Here is a 16,238-nt window from a genome sequence, read left to right on the forward strand (position 1 = left end):
ATATATATATATATATATATAAAGTCTTATATATATATATATAAAAAATTCCCTTCTCACCCACCGCGGGTGGTTCTTATCCTCTGAGCTCGGGTCCTCTACCAGAGGCCTGGGAGCTTGAGGGTTCTGCGCAGTATCTTGGCTGTGCCAAGGACTGCACATTTCTGGACTGAGATGTCTGATGTTGTTCCTGGGATCTGTTGTAGCCACTGCTCCAGTTTGGGGGTTACTGCCCCGAGGGCCCCGATGACCACAGGCACCACTGTGGTCTTCACCTTCCAGGCCCTCTCCAGTTCTTCCCTGAGGCCCTGGTATTTCTCCAGTTTCTCGTGCTCCTTTTTCCTGATGTTGCAATCACTTGGTATTGCTACATCAACCACAACGGCTTTCCTCTGATGTTTATCCACTACGACAATGTCTGGTTGGTTCGCCATTACCATTTTGTCTGTCTGGATCTGGAAGTCCCACAGGATCTTAGCTCTGGCGTTCTCCACCACCTTGGGGGTGTTTCCCACTTTGATCTTGGGGTTTCCAGTCCATATTCTGCACAGATGTTTCTGTACACTATGCCTGCCACTTGGTTATGTCGCTCCATGTACGCTTTCCCTGCCAGTATCTTGCACCCTGCTGTGATGTGCTGGATTGTCTCAGGGGCCTCCTTGCACAACCTACACCTTGGGTCTTGTCTGGTGTGGTAGATCTGGGCCTCTATTGCTCTGGTGTTTAGGGCCTGTTCCGGGCGGCCAGATGAGGGCCTCTGTGCTGTCCTTGAGTCCAGCTTTTTCCAGCCATTGGTAGGATTTACTGATATCAGCCACTTGGGTTATTTGCTGGTGGTACATCCCATGTAGGGCTTGTCCTCCCATGATGGTATCTCTGGCACCTCAACCTCCGTTCCCTGTTGTCTGAGACATTCACTGAGCACATTGTCTGTTGAGGCTTTGTCCCTGATGTATTTATGGATCTTAGTTGTTTCGTCCTGGACAGTGGTTCTCACACTCACTAGTCCTCTGCTCCTCCTTCCTTGCGGCTCGTGTACAGTCTCAGGGTGCTGGATTTGGGATGGAACCCTCCATGCATTGTTAGTAGCTTTCTGGTCTTAATATCTGTGGCTTTATCTCCTCCTTTGGCCAGCTAATTATTCCAGCAGGGTATCTGATTACTGGCAAGGCATAGCTGTTTATCGCACGGATTTTGTTCTTGCCATTGAGCTGGCTTCTCAGGACTTGCCTTATTCGTTGGAGGTATTTAGCTGTGGCTCCTTTCCTTGTGACCTCATCGAGGTTGCCATTTGCTTGTGGTATACCTAGGTAGTAACTGTCCTCTATGTCTGCTATTGTTCCTTCTGGGAGTGAGACCCCTTCTGTGTGGATGACCTTCCCCCTCTTTGTGACCAGCCGACCACATTTCTCTAGTCCGAATGACATCCCAATGTCAGTGCTGTAGATCCTGGTGGTGTGGATCAGTGAGTCGATGTCTCGCTCACACTTGGCGTACAGCTTGATGTCATCCATGTAGAGTAGGTGACTGATATTGGCCCCATTTTTGAGTCTGTATCCGTAGCCAGTCTTGTTGATAATTTGGCTGAGGGGGTTCAGGCCTATGCAGAACAGTAGCGGGGACAGAGCATCTCCTTGGTATATGCCACATTTGATGGACACTTGTGCAAGTGGTTTGCAGTTGGCTTCAAGGGTGGTTTTCCACAGCTTCATTGAGTTGCAATGAAGGCTCTCAGAGTCCTGTTGATGTTATACATCTCTAAGCATTCAATGATCCAAGTATGCGGCATTGAGTCATAGGCTTTCTTGTAATCAATCCAAGCCATGCACAGGTTGGTGTGGTCGGGTTTGCAGTCCGGCAACTGTGCGGTCTACGAGGAGTGGTGTTTGGCTCCTTGCGATTACCCTTCTGTCCGTGCTCATGTGTTTATCCATGTGTTTGCTTATCTTGGCCGCTATGATGCCTGACATGAGCTTCCAGGTTGTGGAGAGGCAGGTTATTGGTCGGTAGTTGGGTGGGACTGGACCTTTTGATGGATCCTTCTGGATTAGGATTGTCCGCCCTTCAGTTAACCATTCAGGGTGAGTCCCACTTTGTAGCAGCTGGTTCATTTGGGCTGCCATTCGCTCATGGAGAGCAGTGAGTTTCTTTAGCCAGTAGGCATGGATCATGTCAGGCCCTGGTGCTGTCCAGTTTTTCATACCTGAGACTCTTTCTTGAACATCTGTCACAGTGATGGTTACCGGGGCTTGCTCAGGGAGGTTGCTGTGGTCCTCTCGTAGAGAGATCAGCCACTGTGCATTGCTGTTGTGGGACGCCTCCCTTTCCCATATGCCTTTCCAGTATTGTTCCGTCTCCAGCCTTGGTGGGTCTGCTCTGTTGTTATTGTTACCCTGCCATTGAGAGTACACCTTAGCTGGTTGAGTGGAGAAGAGCCGGTTAATCCTTCTGGATTCATTCTCCCTTGTGTATCTCTTTAGGCGGCTGGACAAGGCTTGGAGCCTCTGTTTGGCAGTCTCGAGTGCTTCAGGTATGGGCATCTGCCTGTACTTTCTGGGTACTGATCTTTTCATTGTACCCTTGTGGAGCTCTGACAGTTGGCTCACTTCCCTCCTTGTTACCTTGATTTTAGCCTCTAACCGTCTTTTCCATGGTGGGTATTGGGTCTCATGGTTGCTCTTATAGCCAAGTATCTCAAGGATCACTGATGCTGAGTTGTAGATCAGCTCATTGGTTTCTGTTATGGTGTTGGTAGGGATCGTTCTCAATGCTGCATTCACATTCTCAATGAGACTTTCTGATGGTACTTCACTCAGCCGTTGTAATTGGTGCCGGGGAGGCCTGGTTGTCATTCGGGTCATGATTCTCTCTCTCAGGTCAGCAGCTGTCTCGTTCAGCTCTGTTTCGCTCATTGGGGCCGTGTATCCCCTCACTGGGTGGGGACTTGTAGTTAAGTCCCCACAGTCCTGACATCCGGGTTCCTCCCTTTTGCCGTAGCATTTGTGTTGTATCTCGTCAATCTCAAGTTGTGATAGCAGTTGCCGTTTGCGGATGTTGGAACACTGAGCTACTAGTTGTTTAGCGCTTAGTGTTGACTGGGGATGTCGAAGTAACCATTCCTTCCCCAGTCTTTGCATGTAACCTCTCTCACTAGGGTTACTTGAGTAGTAGCATTCCAACAGATCCACATTTTCATCTCTCGCCCATTTCCGTCTTGTTCCAGTAGCCCATTTGTCATCAAGGTGCTCTGGTTCCCCAACACCTGACGCAGACCTTGTTTGGCCGGGCGACGTCTGAGCCGGCATGTTATGCAACTTAGTATCTCTCATGGTATGAGGTAGGCAGTAGCTTGAAGGGTCTTGCCTAAGGACCCAGACTGGATTCGAACCCTGCCCTCTCGGGTGATATACTGATGCCTTATGTATTGAGCTATCCAGTCAGCTATGAGCTATCCAGTCAGCTATATATATATATATATATATATATATATATATATATATATATATATATATATATATATATATATATATATATATATATATATATATATATATATATATATATGGGAAGCAATGTTATATACACTTGGAATTGCTATTGATTAATATTATTAGATGGACAAATTATTAGATTAGATTAATATTATTAGATGGACAAATGTTAATACTTCTATGTTAATATTTAGCAATTTGCAGCAGTTTTGTATTCTTAAAATATTTTTTGCAATCAAATTGACTAAAGGGATCATCAGTATGACAGCTGAAAGAAGCTCATTCATGAAACTATGTTATCATGTTTATAACACGTTTGAAGCTCTTCCCCAGTTCAATAAAAGTTTTATAAGTTCTGTAACTGCGTTTATCGGATTTATTTACTTTCTGTACATGACTTCCACCAACATGTACTATAGAGTCTATGTTATGCCCGTGCAGATTACTAACCACTGAGGTGTTCAGGAACGATGAGATGTTGAAGACTTTATCCAGACGCAGGGCAGAGTAGATGCCTTTGTTCTGTTTGCATGTACTGCAAATGTCAAACATATGGGCAATAAAACAAAGGGGAGAGAGAGAAAAATCACTTTTATACCAGTCTGAGAAAAAATGTTTGCTGCCACCATGTGTAATTGATTGGAATTACAGAGCTGGTGTGTTTCAAAATTGGAAGCAGGATCATTTACTCAAAACGCTAAAGTCTTATAAATTCTAACATTTAAGCAACCAACTAGACTCGGTCAGAGGAGTTTTCTTATTAAAGTTAAATCCATGTCTGTTTGTAAATGTAATGACTTTGGGTCTGCCATCGCAGCATACTTATGAATCCCCATCAAGCAGGAGGATGATGAAAGCTTATGTAATCATACAGAAGTAAGCTGCAGAAAAGCAGTACTAAAGTATAAAAAAATGACACTAATTAGCTACGGCAAGTTAACTGCAGCTCCTTTCATTTGCATCCCCCCTTCCATGTGGATGAAATATTCAACTGGAGACTCGATGCCACAAGCAATGAATGTGCCACAGCAGAAAGTTTTCGCAAAATATGAGTAACCTCATTAGTTGATAACTCAACATCCAACAGAAACTGTTTTTAAAAGTTTAAACTGCACTCATCAATGCTTTCTAAGATTTTAAATATAAAAAGATAGATACAAAGGACACTGAATGCATTGCTATGGTTAGAATTACCCTGCATTTCTTTATAATTTCAAAACCTTGTTCCACTCTTCAGGTGTGTTTAATGCAATGTTGTTTATGTATTGCTTAAAAAGGTTTTCTAATTGTCTGTATAAAAGACATGTGTTTACCTCAACTGAAAGCATTTCACATTTGAATACCTGCTGAAAACCTGAATATGTTTATTTGAAACTAAATTTTAAATAAATTTGGGATCACAACAGAACTTTGCAAATTGTTAATATATAATATAATATATCTGAGTTTTCCTTGCCTGTACAAGCTTTCCGATGTCAGCTCCAATTCAGAGTCATTGTACATGTAGCCTGGAATGAAATTCTTCCACTCTGGCTTGATCAAGTATGGGGTGTCAACGACCTGGTGAAAAAAAGTCAGAAGAAATGTCAAAGGTCTCTCATACATTTATCTTAATATGTGTTCTTTACATTCAAGCGATAAGAACTCTGTAGATGTATAGTTGGTGGAATTGTAGCTAACATGGACTGGACTATCGCATCTCATCATTACAACCCCATTCAGGCCTAACATTATGACCAGTGAGTACTAAAGTAAAATAAAGTGATTACCATCTAATGATAACTTGTCATTGGTGAAAGCAGCAAAAAACAACAAACTCAAGGAATTGTTTGAGGAGGACAACAAATTTGAAGCATTTCACCCCAGATCTCTATACAATCTATGGTGAAAGTACATTCTCTTACACATTTATAAAACGTTACATTTTCTAGTTAATGAAAACCCATAAATTGGAAAAAGAATGTTCCAAAACATTCCTTCTAATCCAAAGAGAGGTTAAAGTCAAGTGTTAAGGAATAATTGTTGTCTGCTTTCTACACTTGCCTTCAAGAGTTCTTTGGTGTGAAATGGCTCACAAAGAAGTTTCTCCATGTTTCCTCCAACCAGAAAGATGGTGGTCAGCACTCCCATAAGCATCCAGGAGAAAATGAAGCTAAATCCAACACCACTGTGGACAAAAGCAAATTCACTCTCAGGTGGGAATTTTTGATTTACTTCATGTTCATAATGTTAACTGTGAATATTTCTATTTTATAATTGTTATCGAGAATCTCCAATGTTTTCTCTCCTACTTAATTTGAACGAAGATCAAATTAATTGAAAATCTTGAGAAAAAAATAGCTGCTTGGAACTAAAAGACGAGACTGGTTAAGGTATAAAACCTGAGTTTCAGTAGGACATGTTAGACTTACGCCATCAGCAGTGTTCCTCCCGTATTGGAGATACATCCTCGTGTCGTGGGAGAGGCATGCTTGTCGTATCCCAGGGTGCCGCACAGAAGGCCCAGATAGTTAAAGGCCAAAACCAGAACCACCATGCAGCACAGAGCGATGCAGCCGATCCATCTGCGAACATCAATCAGAAACTAAACAACATGTAGAGCCAACATATGTATTCTATATATCTTGAATACATTTGAGTTTCCCTCTGCTAGTGGCTCGTAGGTGCAGAAACATAATAATTATATTTTATTTGTACAAAATAATGATACATTTCTAACATGAAATAGGACATAACCTTTCTTGCACTGCAAAACATTTTTCTGTTCTTTATGCAAAGAAAATCGTTCACTTGTCCGGATATCATTTTACCTGTAGAAGTCCAGTTTATCAATTTCAGGATAGTAGTCTTCGATTTTGGCGTGTGCGTGGCTGATGAAGATGGTGAAGTTAGACAAACAGGTCTGCACAGGGAAAGCTTTGGAGAAGCTGCTGATGTTGTTGCCAATACTGTCCAGTAAATTCTGGACACCTAAATCAAAGACCAGTCATTAGAAAGAATGCTATTACTAAAGCAACAAAAGAACTGACTAATTCTGAATTAATCATGTGTGTCATAACTGATCTGATCTTTAGATGAAGATTAAATGAAACAGCAGGCATGGCTGTAAAGATATGATTGTCATATGTTCACTTTTTGCATCTGTCTCATTATGCACACTTACAAAACAAATAAAAATCCAAAACTATTACATTAATTTACACAATTAGAACATAATGTGCACAGCAGAAGTTGTTTGTGCTTTTACACATACTATTGACAACGCTTCTTGTCTGTTCAATCACAATGTGCGGAGTGTCATTCAAAGAGGAAAACCCCTGAGAAAAAGAGAAGACATCAGGCTTTTAAAATTCATAATGGCATAAAAACTAAGTTTTTTAAAAAGACATGTTAGTGATACTGGTTAAAATCAATTTAAAAACATGTGGAGGAAAATCTTTTAATTTATTCACACTCACCCTGTGGACGACAGAGCTGAGATCTGTTTTCACTACATTTTTCATCTTTTCCAGCTGAGGGCTCACATTAGGAAGCTAGAAATCAGTGAAAAAAATATCAATAAACATGAACACTGATGTGAAATGAAGATTACACTGTTCCCTTTTTCTCCTCGATTTCTCTTTCAATTTCCTGCAGAGCTGAAATTGATGAGTTGACTAATGATAAAATTTGAAGAAAATGTTGCTTCCTCTCCAACTAAATTTGTAATTCATCTGACAATCTAAGGCCAATGTGAAAGAGACTTTAGTAACTTTTATTAGACTGCAGCCACAGTCATTAGACTTTGAAACAATATTTGAAATGTCAGACATTATGAAAGCTTGTTTGTGTTAAGTTCATTTGCAAAGTGTCTCTATAGTACTATATTTGACAGTAAAGCGAAGCCATTGAGATTACTGTTCACATCATATTATATTCTCAGATTGTGTAGTAGTTTCGTACCCGGGTGAAATTCGCACTGATTTGTAGCTGGGACAGGGACTGGCGGATGCTGCGGCAAAGCTGGGCCGTGGTGGCGTCCGATTCCTCGTCATGACACCCAGGGTCATCGAGGGTGCGGTTGATGCTGTCGCGGACTTGGCTCAGGTTGAAATGAAGTTTTCCAGCTCCTTCCTGTAAGACCACCAGAGACACACTGACGTTCTCCAGGGCCTCCTTGGTTTCCCTCATGGCTGAAAGGAACGAGAACAAAAAATGAGTTGAAGAAGAGGATTTGGTTGTTGTGATGGAAAAACCAGGCATGAAAGCTAAAATGTTTATTATGTCCCTTTGAAACATAATTATAGAAGTGTTCTTTACAGCCCTTTAATATAATAGTTTGTGGATGAAATCAAGTTTTAAATTTTATTAAGATTTTCAAAGGCTTACCACAAAATGACTAAGAGAGAGAGAAATAATTTATAAAACTCTTATAATTCTGTCCTGGTAAAATGCAGGATTGTATGCAAAAACACACTGAAATCATTAGCAGCACTTTCAGTTGTATGAATGACACTTTAGTTTTAACACCAGCATACATACATAAAAAAAACTGAATCTATAATATGTGCTTCTGTTTCACATTCAGACTAAATCACCAGGCCTGACTTCATTACAACACTTCTCACAAAACTGAAAACTCGTTTTTGTTTTTCCTGGAACAGCAATAATCTAAATAATAGTTTTTTTATTATTGATGATGTAGTTAATGAGGAGCTCGTAGTTCTGTAATTGAGAGTTTTGAGAGTCATTATTTGCTAAAAGTCTCATAATATCCTGCAGCAAACATTCAACATTAAACAGGATAAGAAATAAGAAGACACTGGCAAATGCTGGAACAGTGATGAAAAATGCAATAGGAGAAATGGCAACACTGACACAAAAACATAAATACTTTGTAAAAAGAGGGCTGGTTAATTATAATTATGCAGGAACTCAGACTGCTTTTTGGTCTTCTTCAGATGTGCCTTGAAAAGTATTCACATTTTTTTTTACATGACATCATCTCACAACCACAAAAGTGAATGCATTTTATTGGGAATTTATGTGACAGGCCAATGCAAAGCAGTACAAAATGGAGAAGAAAAGGAAAATAATTCATGGATTCATAAAGTGAAGTTGGGATTCTGACATGACTAAATGTGGAAAAGTTTAAAGGATTTGAATACTTTTAAAAAGCACAGCCTATTTTAGGTGACTAGTCATATTCTTTTTGTTGTTGCAGGTTAGTTAAAATAAAATTATGACTGGCTCAAACAAACATGTCACCATGAGGGAACACATTTGAGATATTCAGATGCAGGTTGATGTTGGTTTGGACTTTCAGTGAGATCCATTGACTTAAAACTGCACTCATCAACATTGTCAGTCACATAAATGAAACAAAAAGTTAATTCTCACTTTAAGTGAGAATGTTTACTTCCATTCTCACTTTCTTGTAAAAAGTGAGAAACAGCACCAAATAGGAAAAAGCAAATTCAAAATATTTCTCATTATAATGTTCTTCCGGTTTCCATTTTTTATTTTTATTTTTTAAAGACATTTGTTGTCAGATGTTGCATAGTGCAATTTTAATGTCATAATTGTTCTCTGTGAAGATGTGACTTGATGACAACAAATCATATCAATTTTATTTATAAGGATAATCAAATTTATCCTTAGTTAAATCCCAGGTGGGAGGTTTAAATTTTCAGGAAAGAAACCCAGGAGGATCAGATAGTAGGAGCAACAACAGTATCAAAAGTCACAACATTAGGGATAAAACGACTGGATCATCAGTAAGTCATGGAGTCGCTGAGTTACCTTTGATGGCTCTCTGGATTTTCACTTTGTGAAAAACATAAACAACAATAAAAAGAAGTAATAATGATTAAAAGTATAAGACTTGCTTATAAGACTAAAGTAAAAGTGTTTGCCTTAAAGAAACATCTACTCCGTAAGTTTAAATCATATAAGAACAATGACGTTTTGCAATATGCTGATAGTAGCAGGCTATTACATGAAAGTTAGTAAATGAAAGGAAGAAAAAAATGTGTTGCGGTACCTCCAGCCATATTAAGCACTTGGTTTAAAGCAGGATGGACCTCTTTATCCAACCGTACATGTATCCTTCCTCCGAGTAATGGACCTATGTCTGTAAAAAAAGAGCAGGACATCTATAAGGCAAATGTTTTCTATATTTATATGTAAAACAAGTTTAACATTGTTGTGCCTAGCTGCAAGGCTTTTTTTTTTTTTTTTGCAATATCTAACCATCAGGAAAGAACTGCCTGCAGAAGAAAACTTGAATACTCAAAGGAGCCTTCATTACAGTCACAGCTGGAGCTTTTAGACCCAGATATGTCGCTAATCAGTTGTAAAAACAAGTCGTGGATAAAGAGAAGTAAACAAGATGTATTACCAAGAAGAAAAGCTGAGTGAATCATTTATGCCCACTTAATTCACTATCAGAGGCAAGAAGAAGATCTACTTACTATCTAGGTCATAGTTGACTTTGTTCTTGACAGTGGCGTATTGGGATATTAGGTAATCAATTTGCTGTAAACAGGAAACACAAAGCAAACAGGCTTACATGGAAGCATAAAGAAACTAGTTCATTAGATTCTGAATAAAAAATTAGCTGAGTTTTATAAGACCCTATAAGCTGTGTATTCATCAGCAACATTTACAAAAAATGAGTACTTGAAATATACAGCCATAAAATAAAAGAATGACTTTCAGTTTTTAGATTCATCCATTTATTTTCTAACACCCCTGTCCCTAGTGGAGTCAGGAGGTGCTGGTCCCGATCTCCAGCTATCGTTCCGGGCAAGAGGTGGGATCATCCTGGACAAGTCGCCAGTCTGTCGCAGGGCAACCCAGAGGCAGACAGGGCAAACAACCACGCACGCACACACTCACACCTAGGAAGAATTTAGAGAAACCAATTAACCTCACAGTCATGTTTGTGAATTCACGCACGCACAGGGAGAACATGCAAACTCAGTGCAGAAAGACCCCGGGCTGGGAATCGAACCCGGGACCTTCTTGCTACCAACTGTGCCACTGTGCAGCCCAGTTTTCAGATTGAATCACTAAAATTAATTAACTTTCAAATGATCTTAGAATTAGAGGCCGCTGTTGATGCTGTGTTTTTATTTCGTCTCACCATAGGTGTGTCATTAGCAAAGGTGTGCAGGTCCCTCATGTTGCTGTTAACCAGACGGCGTATGTTCTTCACCTGAGAGCTCAGATTCTGGTTGGCTGAATACGCACAAAGTATTCCAATCCTGTAAACAATTGGCAGAAGCAAATATGATGATATTACTGTCTCAAATCCAGGCATTCCCAACTTAAAAGCAGCAGGTTCTGCAGAATGGGACGATGACATGCCAGCAGCAGTAGGGGTCAGTCTTTCCCACTTTTACTTTTACATTAAGGCACCTGTAGAACTAGGTAATATTATTATATAAATTCAATATAAATATCAACAAAAAAATCATGATTGTAGTTTGTTTACAAATGTTTAATCTCAGCTCCTCAGGATGTAAACAAATCTAAATTTAATGAAGAAACAAAAATACATGAAGCAGGTCATCAAAGGAAGTCTCTTGTATGCTTCAAACAAACCTGAGTAGCTCACAAGACTTAATTAGCTTGAGGAACATGAAGGGAGCTAGCCCATAATATCATAACTCATTTGCATCCTAGCTGAGAGCACCTCACCCGTACCCCTGCTACACTAAGTCAGTTCGGCGGTTCCTGTGAGGAAGGCTATGGCTCCAAGGGTGATCAGACTTAAGAAGAGATGGTTCTAAAGAAGTCAGAATTCATAAAGTGGGATTGTACTACACAGAGAACCTCTTTCATGGAAATGCCTCCGTGGAATAAGCAGCTTTATGAATGATGTAAGATGACTTGCTGAGAGGAATAACAAAGGGACTGACTCAGAGGCAACTGGGATGGTTTAGATCAATAGAAATGAATCGGGTTGTTGTGACTCATTGAATAAAAAAGCAGTGGAGATGTGAGTGTGTGTGTGTGTGTGTGTGGGTGTGTGTGTGTGTGTGTGTGTGTGTGTGTGTGTGTGTGTGTGTGTGTGTGTGTGTCTGTTGTTCAGCATAAGTACAAAAGCAGCTTGTACATATGTGATGCAGTGAAGATGGTGTGTGTAGTTTATCCTTATAGTGTTCTGAGCAGCAGCTGCATTAGTCACAGTCTTTATTCTGAATAAAATCTAATGTGACATTAAACTGAAGACATTTCCCACATTAAGGGCAGTAATGTCTGTTTAGACAGGGCATGATGAGATATACTATTTCCAATTTCTTCTGACTCTCCTACATGTGTACAAGTGCTTTTCTGCAGAACAGTAGCAAGAGAACTATGAAGTTATTGAATTTCATTTTTCTACTCTTCAAATTGAAACTTTACACAAAATTAGTAGTGCCAGGACATTAACACATTAATTTAAATTCTATTATTAAATACATTTTAAAACATTAAAAATTTAAAAGAAAATGCGTTTTTTTTCATATAAACATTCAGAATGTAACCTTTGTTTGCCTGTTTCTATGATAGCCACAAATCTGACAAACAGCTGACGACAAGGTTGCTTCTCTTGACTCAATATATGCTTCAAAAAACAATCTGATGAGATGCTGGGAAAGACTAGTTGTGCTAAAAGGAGTTAGCTTTTATCAGCAAAGCTATTCTAGCCTAAAATAAGATCTTAGTGAAAATACCTGCAACAAACAAAGAGCAAGAAGTGCATATACCAAACTGCATGTACCCAACTGTTTCTAACATACCTGACATCTGAGTAGGTTTGATAACTGTTTGCACCAATGTGATGGTAGAATAACCTAGATATTAGGATAAAAACAATAAATATTGCTGTTGTTGAGCTCACGCCTATTTATTCAACAGATTATAAACAAAAAGGGTTTTGAATTGAGAATGTTGCTTATTATATGATTTATGGTTTTTGATCAAAATGCAATCAATTGCAAAAAAGACCCTCCAATTAACTCGACTAACATTTTTAATTGAGTCCCACCACTAAAATTAACTTGATTTTTGACAAGTAGGGCTTCACAAAGTCCGTTACTGAATAACTCAAAACTTGTGAATTAGTCAGATGAGTAGAGTGAAACAGAGAAATGATAATTTACCAAAGAAAGATCAAAACTATCAACTTCAACCACAAACCTTTTGTTCAGCCTTCTCTCTCTTCAGTTTTTCCTTTCCCCGTTGAAAATATACAGTTTCATAAATTTTTATAAATTAAGTTTTTGCTAAATTCATGAAATCAAACTTTCTTGCTTGTCCATATTATGTATTGGGATTTTCTAAATGAACACATTACTCAATATACTGTACATGTTAACATCAGGCTTAATATTAAACTCATATTTCCCTTGTGTAGAATCTGAACTCGGTTCCCTCTGTCTCTCTTTCAGCCCACCTCCTTCTGCTTTTCTTTGTCTCTCACTCACTCTGTCTCCCTGGTGTCCAGCAAGGTCACTGGAATCTGGTGCTTAACAAAGAGTCTTTGAGCGAAAAGCAAAGCACTTAGAAAGAAGCTGTGGAGAGTCTCTTCTGCCACTCTACAATATATATATGTATGTTTTAATGTGATTTATTTTTATATTACACTAATAGGAAAAACATCAAAAGCTTTAAATGGATGAGTTCTACTTTCTCTAACCTAAAGTGTTAAAAGTTTCTCTTTGAAAACTTTGAAGAAAAAAGAACAATCTGTTTTGTGAAGGTTAAGATAAGTAAGGATGTTCTTATTCAAGAGCGTTCTTTCCTTTATGTATCTCAGATTTTCTGCTTCTACCCAGTGGGATGTGAACGCTACAGCAAAGCAACAGGTATGCAATTTAATATTCACAGCACGCAAATTCAGCTTTTCTACTGCTGATTTGTGTTCCTCGTTCATTTAAAAAATACTGCCAGAAACAGACAGATTAAATTGGGGCCAAATGTTCAATTTCAACCAAGACACAGAAATTTGTTAGATGTTTGCAAGGAAGCACCTGAGGCTTCACGTCAGTATTGGATGCGTTACCTATTATAATGGGGGGCTTTTTCTAACTGTATCATATATTACAAAAATATTATGAAATGATTCCATGAAAATCAAAGAGACTTGTAGTTATGAGAATTACATGTGAAACATGCAGTGACATCACTCTAAAAGTGCTCAGATTGGAGAAACACACACATGAGCAGTATCTCTGCTGCTCCTCCAAAGTTACCTCTTGCTTACCTCATCATAAGGCATCCATGTCCAGCTGTGCTACACTCTTTCCATTTCTGTGAGATGGATTGAACAATCCTCTGTAAGATGTTGGAATGTTGTTTTTTATTCTAATTATGCCCTAAACGTCTCCACATTTTCTCCCTGACTTGTCTGCTGTGTTCCTTCATGATGCTGTTTATTCACTAAAGTTTCTAACAAATCTCTGAGGCCTTTATATAACAGACATATTTAAGATTGAGATTAAACTTCCAACAGCTGGACTATCTTTAGTCCCGATTCTAACTTCTAATTATTAGAAGTTCTAAATTATTAAAGTATGTTTTTATGTGATTCAGAAAATAGGGTATGAAGACAATGCTTGCCACATTTTTGCAAACCATGTGTTGTTTTTCTCTAGTTTATCTTATAAAGGTCCCAATAATATTTGTTGCTCTGATGTTTAAAAACTCTCCTGTAATAAAATCGCTTTATTATTCATAACATCAACTCATTTTACATTAATCTGGTTTCATGTGTTCTTCCTTTGGTTTAAGAATATTGGGATGAGCCACTAGCATGTTGTGCTCTAAGTTTGTCCGCTACATTTAGCTTTGGAAAATGGTTGCACGTCTGTGTGTTTTTTTGTTGTTTTTTTTTTGCCTCGTTTTGACCAGAGGGGAAAATTCTAACACAGCAAGAGCGGGACTTACCTCTAACAACTCTGGAAAAGGGCTTTAATTCTTGTTTGAGAAAAAGCCAAATGACACATGAAACTCTTCCCTAAGGGTGGGAGCCTCAGAACAGCAGATGAAGAAGAGCATCAGTCCAGTGCTGTGCTGCAGAATCTAGGCCACTACTGGGGGCTGGGAAGTGTGTGTTACATGGTCTAGTGGCTCCATAGCTTTTGCAAACTAACAATGGCTGCATTCAGCATGACTGCGGCTGCAAGGCCGGGGCAGTCGCCTTTCAGCCGTCCCCTTGTTTCACTCTGCTGGAACTGGACCTCACTCCTCCCATCTCTCAAAAAGACATCAGCTTTAGTTTGAAAAGCTACTGTAAAGTGTAACTGTCACCTTCATGTGAGGGGAAAAAGTTTGGGATGGTGCTGTGACAATCCAAAATATTTGAAATTAGGATACTCATTTATTTTTGGCACATCTTTGTTTCTTTTCTTTTCTTTTCTTTTTTTGTTGTTGTTAATGTTAGACAGACAGATTAGGGAATGTGGGACAAATATGTGCTGAGTTAAACATTCTGGAATCAAACCAAGTACACTGACACATCCACTGTCTGCTGAGAAGTGCCTAACAAATACTATAAAAACTAAAATTATGCACATCACAGTCTTTTTAAGACTTTAATACCAGCAAGTAATATGTGTGACAAACAGCATCCTTGTTAATCAGCACACAACTTTCTGGATGCCTGAGCAGATACCCTGACTAATTAACCAGAAAACATAGGCTTGTTATTCTTACTCTATTAAGAGCAGGACAACAGAAAATGATCCATTTCCTCTCATAGTTCTAAATAGAGTGTTCATGATAAAATGTAATAAAAGTAAATAATTATAATACCATTTTAATAATCAAGATCATATGTTTAACTTGAGGCAGTAGGGATAAGTGATAATTTTATTCACTCTTTTTTGTTATGTAATTTATGCAGCTAGTTTAATAATTTTTCACAGTGTATTTTTTTCTCCTCACAGTTCATCAGGTCAGTGTCTGCACCCTGCATCCTGTTACAACTACAGTTTCCTTATAAAAATATTACCAGGCAATGAACAAATTAGCTCTCACATGCCTTTTCTGTTGTTTAGCTCTCTTGCCCTTTTCATTCTCAGTGCTCTGTGTACGTTTTTGTCTGGAAACTATAAATTCCTTGAAAACAGTCCAGAGAAGATGACATAATAACTGAAGTCTGAACCTAAAAGAAATCATTGGAGATCAGGATGATTTTAAACTGGAGGAAAACCACAAAAAATGCTTCTAAAGCAATTATATCAGTTAAACTGCATGTATATAGTGTATATCAAAGGTAAACATAACTAACTGAACTGGATTTGATCATATTTGACCATTTTCTGGAGCAAGACACAAAAATATTATCCAAAACAAAACTTCTTCCACATTCAATGGCTTCCATTTAAATAAAAAATTAACATCCCAATTTCAGGATACATATCTGATATCTACTGAATTAATGCGTTGACATTTATTCATTGCTCTTTAATCTGGAGTCAACTTCAACTGTAAAGCTGTGAATGAAGACAAAACAAGTTTGTTTCTGACAAAAGAAACTCATGAAATATTAAAACATTTATGATTTAAGTGGCTCTGTATGAATGATCTAATATTCTTTTTTCTTGTATTAATATTTACAGTTCTGAAGTTGGAAATAAATGTTTAATTCATTTATTCATACATCTTAATTTCAGAAGTTAGACATCTTCACATCTATGAGTTGCATGAGAGAAATCTCTCTACAGAAGACTACAATTCCTTCAACGAGTTTAACAAACCATGAGTTTTCTTAAA

General features: G+C 38.4%; 1 protein-coding gene across 13 annotated transcripts in view; it reads right to left on the bottom strand.

Annotated features, from left to right (window-relative positions):
* The window catches only part of LOC129360290 (prominin-1-A-like), a 63,024-nt gene that overhangs the window by 16,759 nt on the left and 30,027 nt on the right, over positions 1 to 16,238 (bottom strand). For 10 of the 13 annotated variants that reach the window (XR_008605996.1, XR_008606004.1, XR_008606003.1 and 7 more), the window contains exons 5-16: positions 10,618 to 10,738; positions 9,944 to 10,007; positions 9,514 to 9,603; positions 9,273 to 9,296; positions 7,434 to 7,663; positions 6,950 to 7,024; positions 6,745 to 6,808; positions 6,302 to 6,461; positions 5,903 to 6,055; positions 5,535 to 5,658; positions 4,948 to 5,051; positions 3,942 to 4,026 (exon numbers count right to left, since the gene is read on the bottom strand). Coding sequence is in view for 3 of the 13 variants with exons in the window: in XM_055030400.1 (XP_054886375.1) it covers positions 3,942 to 4,026; positions 4,948 to 5,051; positions 5,535 to 5,658; positions 5,903 to 6,055; positions 6,302 to 6,461; positions 6,745 to 6,808; positions 6,950 to 7,024; positions 7,434 to 7,663; positions 9,273 to 9,296; positions 9,514 to 9,603; positions 9,944 to 10,007; positions 10,618 to 10,738 (1,294 nt within the window). In the remaining 10 variants the exon portion in view is untranslated. The remainder of the gene's footprint in view (positions 1 to 3,941; positions 4,027 to 4,947; positions 5,052 to 5,534; positions 5,659 to 5,902; positions 6,056 to 6,301; positions 6,462 to 6,744; positions 6,809 to 6,949; positions 7,025 to 7,433; positions 7,664 to 9,272; positions 9,297 to 9,513; positions 9,604 to 9,943; positions 10,008 to 10,617; positions 10,739 to 16,238) is intronic. The other 3 variants (XR_008605999.1, XR_008606005.1, XM_055030403.1) reach the window with 1 other exon arrangement.

This window comes from Poeciliopsis prolifica, unplaced genomic scaffold (assembly GCF_027474105.1).
Source record: "Poeciliopsis prolifica strain line A6 unplaced genomic scaffold, Auburn_PproV2 SCAFFOLD006, whole genome shotgun sequence".
Taxonomy (NCBI): domain Eukaryota; kingdom Metazoa; phylum Chordata; class Actinopteri; order Cyprinodontiformes; family Poeciliidae; genus Poeciliopsis; species Poeciliopsis prolifica.